Raw genomic sequence first — 16,647 nt, 5'->3', positions numbered from 1 at the left:
GGACATGGGCCAAGAAAGAAGCCATTAGGCATTTCCAGCATTGAGTTATTTATTTTTCACCACCATCAAAATGACCTTCTTATATCACAAATGCTACAGTTCAAGAGCACTATTCCATGCGATGGCTGATACTCCGAGAGCTTTACAATTATGCCATTTCTGCATTAACACAGTAGAATGGGGATACTGGATTTCCTGTGAAAGCATTATGGCACTGTAACTCATTTATCAAACTGGTTTGATTTCATTTTCACTGATGTTATGTAAAATGTTCAGGAGTTCAGATGAGGCACTTTGCATCTCAAATTAATACCATAGGGACTCCCTGTAATGAGTAGATTGGAGGCGGATGGTGAGACACAAAGGAAATCAGAACTTGCTACAGAACTAAACTCTGAATATTCAATGTCAGGAAAAGCACATGGGTAGACTGAGCAGTGAAACGTGAATTTATTCATTTGTTTGTTTGCTTTTTAGAAGGTGACCATTGTTATGCTTTTTGGAACTCAGGATGCTTCCTTTAGAGTAGGGGTATTCAACTCGTTCCAGAAAGGGCCAAGAGGGTGCAGGTTTTCTTTGCAACCACCCACTCCACCAGGTGATTTCACTGATTAACTGATTCCATCTGCTCGTCAAGTTAATCAGTGAAATCACCTGGTGGAGTGGGTGGTTGCAAAGAAAACCTGCACCCTCTCGGCCCTTTCTGAAATGAGTTGAATACCCCTGCTTTAGGGGCTTGTCTTGTTTGAAGGTTGTGAGTATGAACCGAAATAAATAAATAAATAAAAATTAATAAAATAGCCTGCACACTTACTCCTTTGTTACTTCCTTTAATGTGACAATGTTTCGATCCCAATGAATCTTCCTCACACTCAAGGTTGTGAGTTCAAATTCAGCGACCTATGACTGCTCAACTGCAGGTCATACATTTCCACAGGTTTCTCTTACTGTACACGCAGTTGACCAAAACCTCTCATAAAGGTGCAACACCTGCCTTGATTACACTGAAAAAAGTGAAACACAGTGCACTTCATTCAAAGTACTTATTTACATTGGTCTAATGGAAAATTGTGGTTTCCAATATAAATCTGCTGGAATCACTTCACAAAATCATAAATATACATTATGAGAAACTAAAAAAATTAGCTGTAACAAATTACATCATTTTTTTAAGTTGATCTAAAGTAGCATTTTTTCAGTGTAGGATAGATAGATAGATATATAGATAGACTGTAATGATAGAGAAGTACACAGCATGCTCTATCCCACTCTCATCTCATCCAGTCCTCACTTCTCGCTCTCCTCCTGCTACTCATTCCCCTCTCCCCAAGTTCAGAGTTGTACAGCTTGATGGCTCAGGGGACAAAACAGTTCTTGGCTCCACTATAGAACAGCAAATGTTGTAGTTGCTCACAACACAATCTTTGTTTAATCCTACACTGCGTGTCACGGCATAGTGTATCTCGACATTCTGTTACTGTGAAAATTATTTTGTATGAATAAAAGTGAAAATAATAAAACCTTTTTTTAACTCAACCTTTTTTAAAACTCTCAGTACCAACCCCAAATTCAACCAAATAAATAATATACAAATAATGAACGTTTATGAGTTCAATGGTACAAATATTTCATGAGGTGAAAGATGTAATGTTCCATTCAATGGTGAGTTGAATGGTACGCTCCAGCTTTCACCAAATTAAATATTCATTCCACTGAAAGAATGTAAAAACATTTATTATTTGTTTTATATAACAGCTAAAATAGATGCTTGTCATTTGATATTTTACTAATTTATAAACAACAAAAAAGGGACTTACATTTGGTGTGTCACTGGTGCTTTGACATCAACAGTCCAACACAAACTCTAAATAGAAGTCAAAAATTGTTCTCAGTCAACTTGGAAAAAGAGTAAGATAGTTCAAAAATAATTCTGACGATGGAGTCCGTGACATTTCCAAAAAAAAAAAAGACTTTGTGTACTTCCTCAGGCCAGTGAAAAATCGTGTCAGAAATTTGTCCAGGTTTTCATCCTAACAGCTCTTCATGCCTCCAGATGGCTTATGGCGTAGTGATTTGTTGTGTGTGTGTGTGTGTGTGTGTGTGTGTGTGTGTGTGTGTGTGTGTGTGTGTGTGTGTGTGTGTGTGTGTGTGTGTTGTGTGTGTGTGTGTGCGTGTGTGTGTTAGAAGAATTAGCACCGTCAATTAATTCCTTCAAATCATTGTGCATCAGCAAAACAAACTCCACCATGTTTAGCTAAATGCCGCATCCACTAGTGTGTGCGTGGATGGGGTTTGCAGCGTGCAATGGTACAAAATGTATGGAAATCAAATTTGCATGGTAAATGGAACCATATTTGCACACTAAATGCAATGTAGCACAAATGGGATGAAAAATCCATGTCACATGACATACAAAGCACCAATCAAATGACAAGGATCTACTCAGCCGTTAAATAATAAAATCAGTACAATACAAGCAAGTTTGCAGCTCATCATCCCCCAGACCAGTGATGAGGTGTGCTTGCATCACTGCAGTCCACCACATGACAGTTTTGCTTTGCACCTAGCCATGTCACTAGCTCGACTACATTAGCTGCAATCATTTTAGATTACAGAATGCTTGGGTGCCGCCACTCTAATGAATTTGTGTCATTACTTCAGGAGACTCAGATGAGAAGCATTACTCCTATGACACTTTCCACGTGGTATTTTTCTCAGTGCATAATCGAGCACGAGTGTCTCAGTGTTGAGGGCCTCAGAAGCTGGAGAAGGCCAAGGAGACGCTCATGTTTTACGTGGCTGCAGCAGATTGATGGCTACTTTCAGGAAGTGGGGATGGACTGGTTATCTGCCCGGGTGGTTCTCATTCAGGACCTGGGGTGGCGGTGTGGGGTGGATGCAGCAATGGGCAGCACCAGCACGTGCTCCCAGACAGCTGGTTTTGAAAGCTGACAGTTCCCCATGCATGTTTTCATTTTACTCTGGTCTCAACAGAAAACTAATTCCTTGTTGCACAATTCTGAACACCCACTACTCTTACAACGGTCAGACTGCGATACATTAAGAATGTAACAATGCACCCACATACACAACAATGGAGGAAACGGGACACTAAATAGAATTTATTTGCGATAACATGAACACAGCAATATACATCATTTACACAAAAACATATTTTTATTCTGGTGAGTTATTCACCAGAAGGTATATGTGGTTCTTAATGCCACTGAGCACATTTTGCTATTGTTGCACAAACAATATTTCACATTCAACACACCAACAACAAATCGCTAGCTCAGCCTGTGCGTTTTAAACAATCCATGCAGACGGACAGAGTGAGGCCGCTGATCGCCTGTAGGCGCGCTGCTTTCCCTGCTGCTCACTTTTTTTTTTGTGCAACAGCTAATTGTGTTCATAGTGTAGTTTGAAATCACACCCCCTCACTCTATGACAAAATGCTTTCATGAGAGGGGAACAGGCCGACCCAAAGCAAAACTTCACATCACAGACAATCCCCACCAAACACACACAACAAGCCTGCACGGCAGATGTGATGCAGTGGGCCAATAAAAAGTTCACTCAGTCTGAGTAATAGTCCAAGTCAAACCCCAAGTTGTTTCAAAATCAAGCATCTCAGCCAAAGATAGATCTGAGTTCCAATTCGTGTAGTAAAAACATATCAATGGTATGCTACAAAATATCTCCTGAGTCATGGCATTGCACTGTTGTGTTTCCATTTTTATTCATTGTGAGGTTTCGTTTAAAGGTCATTACTTTGTACTTTACATGGAGTCATGGAGACAAATGGATTCTTGTTTCTCTCCTTAACATAAAGTAGAACTTATCACTGAAATCACCTGCAGATGTGATCGGTTTAACCCTTCTTATCATGGAGTTGCAACCCACAGGTAAAGTATTAATCCTCAATCCTGATAGTCATGGATCACCGATCTAGATATTTTTCATTTCTTTGTGCTCAAACAGTACCTTATTGACTCAATCTGGTGACTAGCAGTTCTTGAATGTGTGAACACACCTGACCACGTTAATGAGCAGACATGGAAAAGGTGCAGATCAGTGGACACAAAGGATGAGTGTTAAGAACCTAAGGGTCAGTAACCTGGTACATAAAAATGACCAGGGGAAAAAAAACAGGAATCACTTGTGGTAGCTCAACAGGTAGGAAATGTTGAAGTTACATGTCTATGTTAAGTTAGTATCTCTGAGGTAGAGATGCTGTGAGGCAGAGACTGGTGGAGGATGTGTCTCTACTTGAAAGGACCAAACTCACACCAGACCACATTTGCCAACTCTTGGAGATCTGTCTCACCACGTATTTCCTGTTTAGGGGGAATTACTACAGGCAGATTCATGGTTGTGCGATGGGGTCTCCGGTATCCCCCATTGTGGCGAATCTGTACATGGAGCGAGTGGAGAAGACAGCCTTGACGTCTTTCACGGGCATCTCTCCCAGTCACTGGTTCAGATATGTTGATGACACATGGGCCAAAATCAAGCAACAGCAAGTTGAGGACTTTACAGAACACATCAACTCGGTGGACGCCAGTATCAAGTTCACACGTGAGGATGCCAGAAACAACCATTTAGCCTTCCTGGACTGTGATGTTACGATTGGAGAGAACAGGCAGCTCCAGACAGGGGTTTACAGAAAACCAACTCACACTGACCAATATCTGCTCTTCAGCTCAAACCACCCCCTTGAACACAAGCTCGGGGTGATCAGGACGCTTCAACACAGAGCCCTACAGGTGCCCACAACTGCAGAGGGAAGGGCTAAAAAACAACAACTTGTACAGAAAGCCCTCACAGTATGTGGGTACCCACGATGGTCCCTGGACAAAGTGCAGAAGTCCCAGAGAACAAAGAGACCAGATAGACAGGAGACGGCGACAAGAAGGAGTGTCTCTCCCTTATTTAGCAGGAGTAGGGGAAAAACTACAGAGGATCTTCAGACAGCACAAAATCCCAGTTTATCTTAAACCGGTTAACACCTTGAGACAGAAATTAGTTCACCCTAAGGACATGATCCCTAGTTACAAACAGAGCAATGTAGTGTATTCTATCAGATGTCAGGAAAACTGTAACGAACACTACATAGGTGAAACGAAGCAACCTTTACACAAAAGGCTATACCAGCACCGCAGAGAGGGCGCCAGTGGACCTCAGTCTGCAGTTCACCTCCACCTCAAAGACACTAACCACACGTTTGAGGACAAGGAAGTTAAAATATTAGCCAGACAGAAGAAATGGTTTGAGAGAGGGGTCAAGGAGGCATTCTTTGTGAACCGTTTGAAACCCAGCCTTAACCGGGGAGGGGGTCTGAGACACACTTTATCCCCTGTTTACAATGGGGTACTCAGGTCAAAGGAGTTTCAGTCTTTTGTTCATGGTAATGAGTCATTCACGTCATCAAGGGAGCGATCAGAAAGGCATCCATCCCATCATTAGAGGGACAGCTGTCCTGCCATTAGGTGTGCTAACTACAGCACAATAGTTGCTAATTAGAGCTATTGTTTAGTCACTAGCCTATAGCAGTCTGCCTCTCAGTAGGAGGGGTCTGGTTAGGTTTAAAACTCCAGCTTTTGTTGGCTTCTGTTTTATTCTTCTCTACAAGAGTCAGACAGAAGTCAGACTTCAATGGCAAGAATTTTAGCTGAGGAAGCTTCTGCGATTTGAAGCGAAACGTCCTCGCGTCAAGCAACCCAGTCCAGTCGAAGATTCAAGCTTCTCTACTTCTCTGAAAACATTTGGAAATTCCAGAAAACAATGGATGTGATTCATTTGTGCTGCTAAAATCACAGAAGAAGACTCCAGAGTTTTACTAGAAACAATATTCTGCTCCCATCTCTTCCCATTAGTGACTGTATTCAGAAAATACTTTTGTTATACTGAAAGATACTCAATTTCATTTATTTTATAAAGTCGCTTATTCCAATTGAGGGTCACGGGTTGATGAGCCTATGCCAGCGGTCATTGGATGAGAGTAAGACACCTGGGACACACTGTATATGCTGCCAGTCTGTTACAGGGCAAATACAGAGACAAAGACAGTCGCACCTACGGTCAACTGAAAGTTGAAAATCTTTGGAAGTGGAGGGGAGCTCTTAGTACCCAGAAGAAACTAATGCAAATTTAAGGTCTGCATTGTGTATGTATTCCCCTTCTCAATGCTCCACTCTCAGGACGTGAGTTCCCAATCTCCAGCATGGGAGGCAGGTGCTCTGACCAGAAGGCCAAAGCCTGGGCTCTGACCCTGTGGGCAGGGTCCTATTAGCTGCTGGGGAGTGAGGTTTGCTGACTGCTATTGCACAGCAAGTGCTGCTGGTCTCCGTCACACTCACCCCACCAAAGCCTCATTCCCATGTAGGTCACGGCACCAATCTGGTGGCTCATCTTGCTCTCTCTGCTTCTGTGTTGTGTCGCAAATGACTCGCTCTACTCGGGACGTGAACTCACGATCTGCGGCATGAGGTACATGGTCTGACGAGGTCAGCTAAAACCTGTGCTCTGGCCCTGTGGCCAGAGAGTCCTATTACAGCCTGGTCCCACTGGCGTTTAAGAGGATTTGCGTATGGATTGCGCACAAAATTGGCTCATATTCGCTTAACATCCGCAATATACGTGAAACATGCTTGTATGAGTCAGCCGACACCCACACACGTCCACAATTATCCGCAGAGGCACGTTTTTCCGTTACCAGGATTTTTGAACTGCACAAAATTTTGGCTGCGGATGACATCCGCCTTACATACTCCATACATACTCAATACATACACAATACATAATCTATGCGCTGTATATTCGCCGTCATCTGCTGATATCCGCAACTGACAGGAATTTGCGGCTTGGCAGTGGACTGGGACAGTGTGTAAAACGGATATTTTGCGTGCCCATCATGTCCACATCACAAATGAAAAGCGATTGCATACAGATTGGCCACGAATAAAGCGTTTTTATTACGTCTGCTTTGCATCTGATTTGCGGCGGATGCAAATCAGATGCGCTGTGTTCACAGCTGGATACCGTTCTTTGTTCTACCGGCTGCCACGCGCTCTGTGCTGGATGCTGCGTATATGAAATAATTATTTCATGATGGATTAATCATTTTATTCTGCAAATTGGCTGTTGAAAATGACTCTAATCACCTCCTGAATCACAGAGGAAGTTGCAGCTGGGCCATTCGTGCGTGCGTGCACGCGGCCCGAGTGCCAACGGCCCGAGTGCGCTTCTTTTATGACCGCAATGCAGATGCCCTGCACACACAACACATGCACAATGCATTCATAATACACCCGTAATACTGCCGTGATAATCGCAATGCGTCGGATCCATTTCCTCACTACATGCGTTATATAACCGTGATTGTTCATCATATATTCGCTATATATTATTAATATAGCCATAATTTATACTGGGACATTGGTCATTTTTGGCCATTTTTGTTGCGGACGACAATGAATGCCCGTAATTTGTGTACTCAATTCATGCGCAATTAATCCTCTCCCCAGTGGGACAGGGCCCTTAGTTGTTGGGGAGGTTTACTGACTACTATTGCACAGCAACTGGTGCTGGTCTCTGTCACACAAACACTGGTATCTATGTATTGTTAAATAAGGATTTGTGAAGAACAAAATTCATATGTGGATCCTATTCTGCTTGAAAACAACATTCATATAATGCAGGGGTAGGCAACCTGTTCCAGAAAGAGACATGAGGGTGCAGGTTTTCTTTGCAGCCACTGACTCCACCAGGTGATTTCACTGATTAACTGATTCCATCTGCTCAAAGTGATATTAATCAGTAAAATCACCTGGTGGAGTCAGTGGCTGCAAAGAAAACCTGCACCCTCATGGCTCTTTCTGGAACAGGTTGCCTACCCCTGATATAATGGCTGTGTCTGACACATATTTGGATAAAATTATAAGTGATACTACTGTATTTATACATTTGGAAATATTTGTTATATGACGGCAAGTGACATTTTTCAATCTACCTCTGCACAGGAGCTCAATTTGAAAGTTTTTGATTACTGTATATTGAACAAAGATTTCATAACATGGAATATAATATTGATCCAAATTGTTTTATCCCCAATAGCATTATCCATCATTGTAAATATTTTATGGAGAAAGATTTTAAGGAGCATTCTATGATAGATGGGACATTTTCAATCATATATTTTAACAGTAGAAGTCTCACTACCAATATTTCAAAAATTCAAGACTGTTTAAAGAGTTCTAATGAACATTTTTCAGTTATTGCAATTACAGAGACATGGTTAAGGGCCCCTCCAGATATAACATGAAAGACGCAGAAACCGGAAGAAAATCCGCAAACCAAAAACGAAATAGGGAACCGCGAAACATTCCACCTGCTGTCGTGAAGGACGCATGGTCAGACAGGCATGAGGCGCCAGGCGTACCGTGACAATAGTTTTGTGCACGCTCGTGTTCGCACGCATGAACACAAGCGCAAGCATGTGGAAAGTTGCGCACACAGCAGCAGAGGGAAAAATTAATAAAACACCACAATTTATAATACTTAATTCCTGTTATCAAGAGTGGATGTAACCTTTGCCTAGATGTACACCAGGAAGTAATGAAATGACATGGATTACTGTTCTTTCTTTCATGTTTTACATGAATTACCTGATGTGCTTGAGCCGGCCAGCTCCCGTCTCATGAAGAGCCAGACTCTCACGTCGTGAACACATGCAGCTGGCATGGCGTGCCCAGCGCGCAGTGATCTGCTGCAAATGTGGTATATGTTTTAATTATTACAATGTGGGAAAATCCTGCAGTGACACGAGCCTCATGGGGGCGTCCCATGGGGTAATTTCCTACATGGCATGATATTTACCAGCGTTGCAGTGCAGTGATGCAGCGATCAGCTGAAGCAATATGTGTTTTAATTTATTTTCACACGAGGACAGCATGCCAACGTCCACACTTCATGCTGTAGTTATGCAAATTAATATCCTACAAGCCAGTACAGGTATTCCACAGCTATGACTTGCGAGCACAGATATCTGATGAGCTGCATATCGCAGGGGGACATGCTCACCTCTGTCAGCAGATGTCGGCAGGTTACAGAAAAAAAGGCTCACTTTCTGTTGCTTTGTTCTGTGATTTTAATTTAATGTTTGTTTTATTATGTGTTTGTCCTGCAACTGTCTGATGTCTGATGTTTTTAATTTGACACCTTGCATTCACGGTCACATCCAACTCACAGTCTGCAGTCAGCTGACAGGTGCTGTATGTCCACAGCAAAGCATATGAGCAAAGCGATCACACATAAATGAGTTCACGCCTTCACCCTTATGTGTTTTATTTAATTTACACTCTTTCTGTCTGTCATGTCAACTACAATTTATGTGGTGAAAATGACTGACCGGGCGGCTTCACAATGTGCCACACGCTCAGATGCTGGCTGGTCCTCGTGGGCATGAGCACCCGACCCACATGTGCACTGCGTGTTCTCCACCTGAGCTGCAGGACACAGCGGTCAGCTGTTTCAGCAGCACACTGCTGACAATGTTGGATTCATGGCATGTGTGTGTGTGTTGGTGGAGGGGGGACAACACACTCCACAGGCCATTTATGGTGTAGGGGGGACGTACGACGATGACGACGACACACTCCACATGCCATTTGTGTGTGGGGGGGGGGCAGTCGGCACAGTTACACCCATCTGTGTTGCTAGGTGATGCCACACTTGTGTTGCACTTTGAAAATTTTCACAGACAGGTCGAATATGGTCACCTGCTGTCTACTATCGTACCAGGTGCACGAATAGCCCAGCCCTTTCTAAGTGTGCAGCGAGCGATGTTAATGTTTGTGTGCGATGCCTGGAATTTGGCCGACACCTGCCGAGAGGGGGATCGAATGAGCATGTGCAGGAGGAGATTTTGTCATGGAAAGGAGCGGACGCTTCGCGCGTCACGACGGCAAGCGAGACAAAGAACACCTCCGTTTCGGAGTGCCAGAAGGACAAGCTGGGACATGTCCACCTCTCCACAATTTCTGTTATCAGTCGAGTGAGTATCAGAGAAATTGAAATTTGAAATTGTTTAATTCTGCTTTGCGCGTCGCGGCACCGCAAAGCAATGCCATGATGAAGCATCACAGAACATGTTCTGGCATGTCCAGGCACATCCACAATTTCTTGGATACTCACTCGACTGAACAACCACCGACAGCTGTCTGAATGCCATCTCAAAGCCGTCCTGTGAGACCAAAACTGAGGTGGTTTTGTGTCGGTCCAGCAGCGAATCCATCATGATGCGCGAAGCGTCCGCTCGGCTTTCCATGACAAAGTCTCTTGTTAAAAGTGAAATCTGCAGGAAAATGGGTGATGTCCAGCTCTTGTGATAACCAGAGAAAGTGCACACGATGGTCACGGATCCACAGAGCGATCCGTTTAGAAATGAAATGGTCGTTCAGCCTGTCGATGGCAGCTGGAGCGCGGCGCGCCCCACAGCTGCTGTGGGCCGTCCTTAAAGCGACAGTAACATCCCTTAATGTCTTTGAAGCCCATAAGATTTTCACCAAAAACCACCTGAATTTCTCGAATGGTGTCCACATGGATGTGCCTCACAGTTTCTAAAAAAAATTTGATCAAGCAAAGCAGCAGTCTCTCAGCCATTTCCCTGACAATGAAAATCCGCCGAGGGGGTGGACCACTCCTCACTCAAAGCCTGCTCACAGGCGAATGACGCAACCGACAGGTGTGAAAAAAATCACGCATGCGCATGAAGGTTCAAGGTTGGCTCACGCAAGCACATGTGATTCAAATCCATATGGTTTTTTTTTTAAATAAGGTCGGATACTTTTCTAATAGACCTCATAGATGTTTGTGTGTGTCAGCTGGAATTTGGCCAACACCTGCCACGAGATGGTTCAATGGGCTCACACAGCGCACACTCTGTCTTTCAGCCACTGGTGTGCACAAATAGTTGTAGCAACAGGTGTACAAGGCATTGGAGGCAGCTATGAAATTACACATTTTGTACATGATTCCTGCTTCCTGCGCACTTTCTGTGCAAATCGACCAAATTCGCACTATGTGTGAAGGGGCCCTTAGTGAGCAGAAATGTGGATTTAGAAAAAATCATACAACTTCAATGGCTTTAATTGACTTTGTTGAACAAATTACAAATGCAATTGAGAATAAGAACTACACTGTTGTTTTTTTTTTTTTTTTACAGAGAGCATTTGACACCATAGATCATGCCTTATTATTGGATAAACTGCAGAAGTACTGAGTTTGGCATATGAGTGGATAGCGAGTTATTTATAAGTAGCTATCAGTATGTTAATTTATGTGGGATAAATTCTGAAATTTTGAAGATCACATGTGGGGTGCCCCAGGATTCAGTCCTTGGTCCACTGTTGTTTCTTTTATATATTAATGATATATGTTTGGTTTCTACATCCCTGACTTGTATTTTGTTTGATGATGATACAACTGTGGGGATCATTTGGGACAGCTTTTGGACATGATGGAGAAAGAATTAAAGAAATTTTCACTCCATTTTGGTATAACTAAGTGTATTATATTTGGAAGTAAGCCCAGGAATTTAGGCAGAAATTTATTACATGATACCGAAATTGAACTTGTTTATTGATGACAAATTAAGCTGGAAAACATATAAATCCTGTATAAAGCAAAAAACTTCATCTCGCAACATTCATTAACTATTTTACATCATTTATGACTTGTTACATATATGACCTATTGCAGTGAGGTTTGGGGAAACACAAAAAAAACAATATTCTTACTACAAAAGAAAGCCATAAGAATTATTTGTGACAAACCCTACCGTGAACCAACAAACCTATTATTTGTCGGTTTACATATTTTAAAATTCTGGGATTTGGTTGAGTACACCACATTTCAAATCCTGTATAAAGTCAAAAACAAACTTTTTCCTCAACATGTTTGAAATCTGTTTAAAATGAGGAAGTCAAGTTACAATTTGAGAGGAACGTTAGTATTAGAGAAATCAAAGATTCGAACTACCGGTACTTGTAAAAAGTCATTGCATTTCTGTTAAAGGTGTTAACATTTGGAATAATTGTCCTGATAACATCAAATTATCTGGTACCTTAGTTGGCTCTAAAAGGCTCTATAAGAACAAGATGATTGCTTCTTATAATCTGATGAACTACATTTATAGATTTTTGTTACTGTTTTGGGGGATTGTGCACTCTGTTTGTCTGGTTGTTTGTGGGTTTTTTTTATTAATTTATACTGTCTGCTGGCATTTTCTGTTGGAAGTACTCGTATGTGTATATGTGTATGTATATATAAGGGGTGGGCATTTGTAAGCTTTGCTTCTGCCCACATCCTTTCGGTCACACATGTTCACTTTTTAATTGTCTTATTTCTGAGTCTTTTATTAGTGTTGAGTCTGTGTGCCGAATAAATTCATTCATTCACAAACACGGGGAGAACAAGCAAACTCCACATAGACAAGACCAGGTTGGAGGCAAACCAAGGACCTTCTTGCTGTAAGATAACAGTTCTAACCACTAAGGCACTGTGGTCCCCAAACTGTACGTAGCAAATGTATGGGTGATTCTTTAACTACGGGTACTATTGGCCTTGTAAATGTAATTTCCACCACACCATTGCCTTACGATATAAAGCGCCTTGGGGCAACTGTTTGTTGTGATTTGGCGCTATATACATGTGCTCTGATGGCACTGTTTATCTCCATAGAAACTACCCAAACAAGCTTTCATACAAACTGTTTAAAGGGACATTACAGTGTTGTGGTGGAAATTACAGCAATAGTGTGGGACAACTACATTTTGTTTAAAAAAATCACAACAGTTGTATGATATTGAATACCCCAATTATGTTTTGATTATTTTACTGATATTTTATTCAGAGATATTTTAAAACATTAGAAAAAATGTTTCTTTACCATTCATTTTTATCACTGAAGATCAAAAGTCTGGGTGTGGGACAAGCACAAAACGGCAATATTTGCATATAATGATGCTGAAAAAAGGTGAAAAAGTCATCATAGACTACTAGAACAAATTTCTTAACACACTTTCATTGTAGAACAAATTTCTTAACACACTTTCATTGTAAAGATAACTATAAAAGTGTGAAATTTCCCCTTTTTTTCTGTTTTCCATACAATATGATCAAAGGACATAATAAGTGCCCGTAGTCTATTATTATTAATTAACTATTAATTGTTGCTTTATTACTTAATAATGTAATATGTGTGTATATATGTGTGTGTGTGTGTGTGTGTGTGTGTGTGTGTGTGTGTGTGTGTGTGTGTGTGTGTGTGTGTGTGTGTGTGTGTGTGTGTGTGTGTGTATGTATGTTTTACAAAATAATGAAAACATGACAAATTTAGCTGAATTTTAATGACAGATCTCAAAGCCTGGCCAAACCAAGTCTGCAGAATTAGCTAGGTACAGTAAGGGCCACTTCACACATAACATGATTGAGGCAGAATGGCGCACAAAGTAGGAGTCAAATGCCACTCGTGAAAAATCGGAGCCGCCTCAAACGCTTAGTACAGCTGTCACAACATCCATTCGTGCACACCAGTGACAGACAGAGAAAGACAGAGAGTGCCCTGCGAGTGCCCATTCGACCCCTCTCTTGGCAGGTGTCAGCCAAATTACAGGTGTCACACATGAACATCCAACACTGCTCGTTGGACACTTAGAAAAGGTGGGGCTATACGCGCGCCCATCACAAGAGTAGACAGCAGGTGACCACAATCGACCTGTCTGTGAATATTGTCTAAGTGCCCCACGAGTGTGACATAACCTAGCAACACACATGGGTGTGACTGTGATGACCCCCCCCCCCCCCCCCCCCCCCCCCCCCCCACACACACACACACACACATCATGAATCCAACATTGTTAGCTGTGGCTGAAGGTCCTGGAGTCTGATCGCTGTCTACCGCAGCGCACTGCTGGAACAGCTGACCACTGTGTACTGCAATGCAGCTGGTGAACACAATGCGCACGTGTGGCCGGTCATTTGTGCCCTCATGACATGCTGAAAATTACGTACCGACACGATCACATGAGGACCAGTCAGCGTCTGAGCACATGGCATGGTGTGAAGCTGGCCGAGCAAGCTCATGTCACTACCACCACGTAAATTGTAGTTTACATGACAGAAAGAAAGAGTGATTAAATAACACAAATAAGGGTAAAGGCATGAACTCGTTCTTGTGTGATCGCTTTGCTCACATGCTTTGCTGTGGACATACAGCGTCTGTCAGCTGACCGCCGCATCAGCTGGATGTGACCATGCACGCAAGGTGTTACATTACAAACACAGACAACAGAGGGATGCAGAACAAACAAATAATAATACATACATGAAATAAAAATCACAGAATGAAGGAACAGAGAGTGAGCCAAGTGAGCCTTTTCTTTTGTGAGCTAATGAGGTCTGCAGACAGAGGTGGGTGTGTCCCCCGTGACGCGCAGCTGTTCAGATGTCTGTACTCGCAAGTCACAGCTGGGGAACACCTGTACTGGCTTGTAGGATATGAAGTCACACATCTACAGCATGAAGCGCGGACGTTGGCATGCTGTTCTTGCGTGGAAATAAATTAAAGCACCTATTTCTTCAGCGCACCGCAACACTGGTAAATATCATGTCATGCAGGAAATCACCCCACGGGACGCCCCGTGAGACACGTGTCACTGTGGGATTTCCCCACATTGTAATAATTAAAACACGTCACATTTGCAGCGGGTCACTGCGCACTGGACACGCCATGCCGACTGGTGTGTTCATGACGCGAGAGCCCAGTTCTTCATGAGACGGGAGCCAACTCTTCATGACACAGGAGCTGACCTGCTCTTCACGAGACAAGTGTTGGAGGTGTCATCCTGCTTTTATCCGGGATGAAGTGCAGATGATCGGTGACAGCTGTCACAGTTGATGAGTGACAGCTGTCACCTCGGCTGATCCTGTGAGGCGGCAGCGCCCTCTAGTGCCTGAAGCCCGCACTTCAGGCAGGGCGCCCTCTGGTGGTGGGCCAGCAGTACCTCCTCTTCTGGCGGCCCACACAACACATTTCATTACTTCCTGGTGTACGTCTAGGTGGAGGCTAAATCTGCTGTTTATAACAGGAATTAAGTATTATAAATTGTGGTGTTTTTTAATTTTTTTCAACCACTGCTGTTTGCGCGACTTTTCACGTGCTCGCACTGTGTTTATGTATGTGAACACGAGCATGCACAAAACCGTCGCCGTGGTATTGTCCACGCCTGTCCGACCATGTGTCCCTCCCGACAGCAGGTGGAATGTTTTGTGGTTCCCCATTTCATTTTTGGCTCGTGGATTTTCTTTCAGTTTCTGCATATTTCATGTTATGTGTGAAGGTACCCTAACTCTGGTCAAGAGTAAGAAAATATTTGTTGTGATTTGGCTGAAAAAAAAATCCTTTAATTTCAGAGTCAGTACTACAAAGACTTAACATTTCTGCATCTGCCACCTCTTCAAACTAATTTGGGTCCTACCTGGAATTGCCCAGGCAGACTTGAAGTCCTCCCTTACCTCTCAAAAGTAATAATCTGTCAATCATAGCCATTGAGGAACATAGCCAATCCCTTGTCATTAACCATTTATCTCAATGAGTACTAAAACAGTAAAGTGGAAGCAACCATCTACCTGTTTAGTCTTGGGATGCAAGGGGATCTGGAGTAATCTTTCAGCCGTCTGGTGCAGAAAGTGAGGGTCCAGCACTCTAATTTTACTCACATCACCTAACCAGATTTGCGGAGGAGGTTTCCAAAAGTCTTTCCTCACCTGGAACAGTAACATTAAGAGAGACTGGTATCAGCAAAAATGTAAGCAACAGGCAGGAAATGAAGGAACCAAAACAGCAGAGGAAGAACAAATGTGTATAGAGTTTATTTGAACAAGCAGAGATGCAGTTGAACCTGTGATTCGCTCATGTTTAGAGGCAACTAAATCAATGTGCAAATTAGCAGGTAATGACCCTGCAAGTATTAGCACGAAGACGCCAGAGGTGCTGGGAGCTACAGAGAGAGATGTTGGTTCTGGAAACTGCATTTAACTCTGGAGGGCACTGGTATCACTGAAGCAGAACTTTTAAAGGATTTGTTCTTGCTACAGGCTACTAGTCAGTAACTATGAGCAAACAAAAGGAGCTTGTTCGTGTGAGACAGAAAGAAAGAAGGAAAGAAAGGGAGAAAAAAGAAGAGATCTGTGTGACCAAGCTCACAAAATGATGTCATTCATAATAGTAACTTACATATATCAGTTGTACTAAGAATGTGCAATGAAATAACTAGATTAACAAATTCATCAACTTCTGTTCATTCATTCATTTTCTGTACCTGCTTATTTTATTTATTTTAACTTAGGGTTACAGCAGTCTGGAGCCTAGCTCATATATATATATATATATATATATATATATATATATATATATATATATATATATATATATATATATATATATATACTCAACAAAAATATAAACGCAACACTTTTGGTTTTGCTCCCATTTTGTATGAGATGAACTCAAAGATCTAAAACTTTTTCCACATACACAATATCACCATTTCCCTCAAATATTGTTCACAAACTAGTCGAAAT

The 16,647-nt window shown here is 42.4% G+C and overlaps 1 protein-coding gene across 2 annotated transcripts in view; it reads right to left on the bottom strand.

Moving 5' to 3' along the window:
- The window catches only part of st3gal4 (ST3 beta-galactoside alpha-2,3-sialyltransferase 4), a 155,766-nt gene that overhangs the window by 39,874 nt on the left and 99,245 nt on the right, over window positions 1-16,647 (bottom strand). For both annotated transcript variants that reach the window (XM_034168000.1, XM_034167999.1), the window contains one exon: window positions 15,694-15,831. In XM_034168000.1, the coding sequence (XP_034023891.1) occupies window positions 15,694-15,831 (138 nt within the window). The remainder of the gene's footprint in view (window positions 1-15,693; window positions 15,832-16,647) is intronic.

Source organism: Thalassophryne amazonica, chromosome 4 (assembly GCF_902500255.1).
Source record: "Thalassophryne amazonica chromosome 4, fThaAma1.1, whole genome shotgun sequence".
Taxonomy (NCBI): domain Eukaryota; kingdom Metazoa; phylum Chordata; class Actinopteri; order Batrachoidiformes; family Batrachoididae; genus Thalassophryne; species Thalassophryne amazonica.
The sequence above is the reverse complement of the archived record's forward strand: the minus strand, read 5'-3'. Positions and strand labels throughout refer to the sequence as shown.